The 5958-nt window shown below is 38.8% G+C and overlaps 1 gene segment (V, D, J or C); it reads right to left on the reverse strand.

Annotated features, from left to right (window-relative positions):
• Nucleotides 1–481: 481 nt before the first annotated feature.
• LOC115291329 lies at nucleotides 482–1286 on the reverse strand. The segment is given in 2 exon segments: nucleotides 482–1044; nucleotides 1148–1286. Coding segments are annotated over 2 exon segments (609 nt in total).
• Between the last annotated feature and the right edge of the window lie 4672 nt (nucleotides 1287–5958).

Consider the following 5958-nt stretch of genomic DNA (forward strand, 5'->3'; position numbering starts at 1 on the left):
TTCTCCTCCTGCCCTTGTTCTGAGTTATGTCATCAAGTCCCCATGTTTGCAGACTAGACACTAGATCAGAATGAGATGAGAATTTCACCACTGGTTTTCTGTGTCTCCAGCTTGTGATATTTGATCACGGGACATTGTAACCTATTTTGTCATGTAAACCAATCTGCTGTGGGTTCTGTTCCTCAGGAACAGATGATTTATTTCTTGTTTAGAGTAATTGAATAAAGCTGCTATACATTTAAAGTTCTGAGTAGCAAAGTGCCATGAAGGAAGTGTCAAGTTGTTTGATTGGGATAAGAGCCTGGTGAGGATAATGAGGACCTGTAGGATCCTGTGGTCCTAGCTCCACAGTCAGTGCATCTGGGACTCCTGTAAATGTTTAGCTGTTTTGCCTCAGAATATCTGTAAATAATTTCTATTTAGGGACAGGAGTAAGCAAGTGTGATCAACTGTATCTTTTGTGCATGTTAGCATAGATTTCCTATGACAACAAGCTTTCTAATACAGAGAGTGAGTAGGTAAGCACAGAATCATGGGTCCAGAGAGGCTCCCTGGGGGAAACAGCTGTGTGGAAAGGAAGCCCCAAACCCTGACAGGAAACCTGCCTGTAACCTCCATCTGCACCTGCTCCAGGGAACACAAACCAGAATTGTACAGAGTGTGCACCCCCTGGTGGTGATGTTCTCCTTCTACAGGGAAGTTTGTGTCTGGGCTCACACTGAAGTCCCCTCACTGTGTCTCTCGCACAGAAATACATGGCCGTGTCCTCGACTCTCAGGTTGTTCATCTGCAGATAGAGCGTGTTCTTGGCGTTGTCTCTGGAGATGGTGAATCGACCCTTCATGGAGTCCTCATAGCTTGTGCTACTTCCATCATAATTAATACCTGAGACCCACTCCAGCCCCTTCTGGGGAGCCTGGCGGACCCAGTTCATGCCATGGCTACTGAAGTCAAATCCGGAGGCTGCACAGGAGAGTCGCAGGGAGCCCCCAGGCTTCGCCAGGCCTCCCCCAGACTCCACCAGCTGCACCTCACACTGGACACCTGCAGACACAAGACATTCTGATCAGGAAACTGTCACACATCCACTGTTTCTCTCACTCACATCCACTCACATACTCAGTGTCTCACGTTCAACGTGAATTACCTTTTAAAACAGCAACAAGGAAAACCCAGCCAAGCACAAACTCCATAGTGAGAGGTCTGTGTTCTGTCCTGATCACAGAACGGGAACACCTGGACTCCTGGGTCTGGGGCTCCTCTCCCAGCTGCAGGTTCCTGGCTGGGCTGGTTTAATCAGCACAGAAAAGGTCCTATTTGCATATCATTTGATTGTATGTCAAATTCCAGACTTAGATTTGATTCTTCAAAAGTGAACGACAGGGTTAAGAAGTTATTAGGTCAGTTTGTGTGATGGCGCTGTGACAATATGAAGAATTTTTTTTTCCTGTAAGATTCATTTATTTATTCTCAAGTTATTAAACATACAGTGTTGTTTTGTCTTCAGGAGTAGAATCCATGATTCATCTCTTATGTATGACACCCAGTGCTCTACTAACAAGTGTCCACCTTAGGCCCATCTCCTATTTAACCCACTTCCTTATCCACCCCCCATCAACCCTCAGTTTGTTCTCTGTATTTAAGAGTCCCTTATGATTTGCCTCCCCGTTTTTAACTGTTTTTCCTCCTCCCACTCCCCCATGGTCTTCTGTCATGTTTCTCAAGTTCCACACATAGTGAAAACGTATGATATCTGTTCTTCTCTGACTGATTTATTTGGAATATCTCCATAATTTGGCCCTCATTGATAGCACACGGATAAATATTGGGGTGCATGTGCCCCTTCAAATCGGCATTTTTGTATCCTTTGTATAAATTCCCATTAGCTCAATTGCTGGGTTGTAGGGTAGTTCCATTTTTAATTTTTTAATGTTTAATTTTACTTTTAATATTTTCCCGAGTGGCTGCCCGGTTTTAATTCCCACCAACAGTGCAAGAGGGCTCCCCTTTCTCCACATTCTTGCCAACCCTTGTTTCTTGTGTTGTTAATTTTAATCATTCTGACAGGTGTGAGGTGGTATCTCACTGTGGTTTTGGTTTGTTTTCCCTGACGATGAGTGATATTGAGCATTTTTCTTGCATCTGTTAGCCATCTGAATGCTCTCCTTTTTCTTTTAATTATTTTTATTTTTATTTTTTATAAGTGTTTTTTGTCAAATCGGTTTCCATATAACACCAGTGCTTCTCCTCACAAGTCCTCCCCACCATGACCATCACCCACTTCCCTCATTCCCCCTCCCCTTCAGTTCATGGTTCCAGTTCAGTATTCAATAGTCTTTCATGATTTGTGTCCCTCACTCTCCCCAGCTCTCTTTCCCCCTTCCCCTCCCTGTGGTCCTCTGTTAGGTTTGTCCTGTTAGACCTATGAGTGCAAACACATTGTGTCTGTCCTTCTCTGCCTGACTTATTTCACTTTGCATGACACCCTCGAGGTCCATCCAAGATGCTACAAATGGCCAGATTTTATTCTTTCTCATTGCCGACTAATACTCAATTGTGTGTGTGTGTGTGTGTGTGTGTGTGTGTGTGTGTATGTATGTATATACACCACATCTTCTTGATCCATTCATCAGATGATGGACATTTAGGCTCTTTCCATGATTTGGCTATTGTAAAAAGTGCCGCTATGAACATTGGAGTACATGTGCTCATATGCATCAGCCCTTCTGTATCCCTTGGGTAGATCCCTAGCAGTGCTATTGCTGGGTCATAGGGGAGTTCTATTGATAGTGTTTTGAGGAGTCTCCACACTGTTTTCCAATATGAAGAATTTTAATCTGTGAAAAAAGTTATATTTGCAGTATAACTGCATTTTTACATACCTTTAATCAACATAGGTCATTTTCACAATAAAAATATTTTACATACTTTTTGTTTTGGTTTAGACCAAGTTATTTATTTTATGACATTTTATTTTCATTTTTTTAAAGGTCACTATAATTCATGTTTATTATTTATTTTAAATTATTCTTTCCTTTTTTTCATTTCTCTAATTTTTTTTAATTTGGCTAAATGACTACAAATTATTTCATTTTTCTGTTCTTTAGTTTATATTTAAATCATATTTTGCATGCTGTTAGTAATACTTTATTATTTTTTCCTGTTCTTATATTTATTTACTTATTTAAAATAGTTTACTGTCAAATTGGTTTCCATACAACACCCAGTGCTCTTCCCCACAAGTGCCCTCCTCCATCACCACCACCTCTTTTCCCCCCGTCCCCCTTCCCCTTCAATCCTCAGTTCCTTTTCAGTATTCAATAGTCTCTCAAGTTTTGTGTCCCTCTCTCTCCCCATCTCTCTTTCCCTCTTCCCCTCCCCCTGGTCCTCCATTAGGTTTCTCCTGTTCTCCTGATAGACCTATGAGTGCAAACAAATGGTGTCTGTCCTTCTCTGCCTGACTTATTTCGCTTAGCATGACACCCTTGAGGTCCCATCCACTTTCCTACAAATGGCCAGATTTCATTCTCTCTCATTGCCATGTAATTACTCTATTTTGTATATATACAACATCCTCTTGATCCATTCATCAGGTGATGGACATTTAGGCTCTTTCCATGATTTGGCTATTGTGGAAAGTGCCGCTATGAACATTGGTGTACATGTGCTTCTATGCATCAGCACTTCTGTATCATTTGGGCAAATCCCTAGCAGTGCTATTGCTGGGTCATAAGAGAATTCTATTGATAGTTTTTTGAGGAACCTCCACACTGTTTTCCCGAGCGGCTGTACCAGTTTACATTCCTATCAACAGTGCAGGAGGGTGCCCATCTCTCCAGACCCTCACCAGCATCTATAGTCTCTTGATTTGTTCATTTTAGCCACTCTGACTGGCTTGAGATGGTATCTCAGTGTGCTGTTTTAAATTGTACCATTTTTAAATTTCCTTTGCATATATTTTCATACTGGTGTGTGGAATCACAGAACTTTTCTTGTTGTTCATTTTGTATCCTGCACTTTTTCTCATTTTAAGTAATTGGTTTTAATATTTTGTGGTATCTCTAGGGTTTTGTTATGTATAAGATCATTCCATCTGTAAACAGGTGATTTTCTTTTCTTCTTACTGATTTAAATGTCTCTTATTTCCTTTTATTGCCTAATTTTTCTGGGTACATCTTCCACTTGTAGAAGCAGAAAGCTTTTCCCTTCTTTGCTTGTGGATTTTTACTGGTCGAAGGATTCAATTGATGTAAGACAGATCTACGGGAGAGAATAAATTTCATTTTGCAAGTGCATGAGCTTTCTAATAATACGACATCCAGAGAATGAACAAGGCAGGTGGCACTTGTGACTTTCAGACAACAAAACATTGGATTTGTAAAGAGTTAAAGCCATGGTGTGTTTTTGGAGTATTAAATTAGTCACCAAGTAACTAGGTTTGTTTGCACAGCCTTTTTGCCCCTAAGATCCTTAAATCTATACTAAGGATGGTTCTTCCCTTCTGGTACAGGGAAAGGAACTTTCCCTTGGGAGATTTATTTCCTGCTGTCAGGGGATAAGGGGGGTCTTAGTGTCCTTGGACTATTTCTCAAGTAACTTTCATCCAAATAAACAATAACACAAGATCGTCATAGTTTGGGGTGGCATATTTATTCTTCACATTATCATGTTGAATACTTACATTGGAATGATCATCATTACCTGACTCCTGATGTGACAGAAAAACCTTAAGTATTTAACTATTCAATATGCTGTTGGGTGTGGGATTTTCATAATGGCCACGACCACATGAATGTAATTTCTTTCTGTTTTTCTTTTTAAATCGAGTTATTTTTAAATGATGAACATGCATTGAATTTTGTCTAATGTTTTTATGAGTTAGATAAGAATGGTGTAGATTCACCTATTCACTCTGTTAATGTAGGGCATCACATTTATACATTTGTGTATGTTGAAGGATCTTTGCATCCCAGGGATGAATCATGCTGGATTATCATGAATGATCCTTTCAATGTGCTGTTGGATTCTGTATGCTCGGATTTTACCAAGGAATTTTGTATATATGTTAATCTGAGATATTGGCCTGTAATTTCCCTTCTTGTGGTGTCTTTCTTTGGCTTTGGTGGGAGAGTAATACTGTCCTCATTAAATGCATTTAGGAATATTATTTTACATCAGTATTTGTAATAGTTTGAGAAACATTTGTGTTCATCATTCTTTAAATACTTGGTAGAATTTTTAAGAAAACCATATATTTCTAGGCTGTTTTTGGAGCGTGTAGGTTTTAGATTAAGGAAATATTAATTTTTGTTTTGTTCTTTTCCATTTTGTTTTGTTCATTTCCATTTTTTCATGGAACAGTCTTGGTAAATTACATAATACTAGAAAATGTGTAATTTGTTCTTTGTGATCTAGTTCTTGGCCTATAAATATCTAAGTTTTTCTTTTATGATCTTTTTTATGTCATTTGTTCAGTTATTGTCTTCTTTCAGTTCTGATTGCATTTGTTTGAGCCTTACCTATTTTCCAAGGCTACCTATTTTTTTCAAATTTCACTTATCTTTTCCAAATACAAATTTTAATGTTAATTTGTTTTGTGTATTTGTAATAGTCACTTTTTTCTCTGCTATATCTTTTAATGTTAATTTTATGTTTATCTTAGGTCAATAAAAATACCAATGACTTTTCAAAGGAATCTGAGAAATATACTAATTAATGTGGAAACACACAACACATGGAAGTAGCAAAACAATCATGAATAGGAGTGAACCTGGAGACATCACACTTATTTCTTTCATATAAATTACAGACGTACATTACCTACAACAGTGTGCTGCTGGTATACAGTGAGACATACAGACAAGTGGATTAGGTTACAGACCCCATAAATAAAAGTGATCAGATGCAGTCAGCAAATCCTCCACGAGATTTCAAAAAATAAGCAGTGGGAAATGGATA

The sequence above is a fragment of the Suricata suricatta genome, chromosome 5, assembly GCF_006229205.1.
Source record: "Suricata suricatta isolate VVHF042 chromosome 5, meerkat_22Aug2017_6uvM2_HiC, whole genome shotgun sequence".
Lineage (NCBI taxonomy): Eukaryota > Metazoa > Chordata > Mammalia > Carnivora > Herpestidae > Suricata > Suricata suricatta.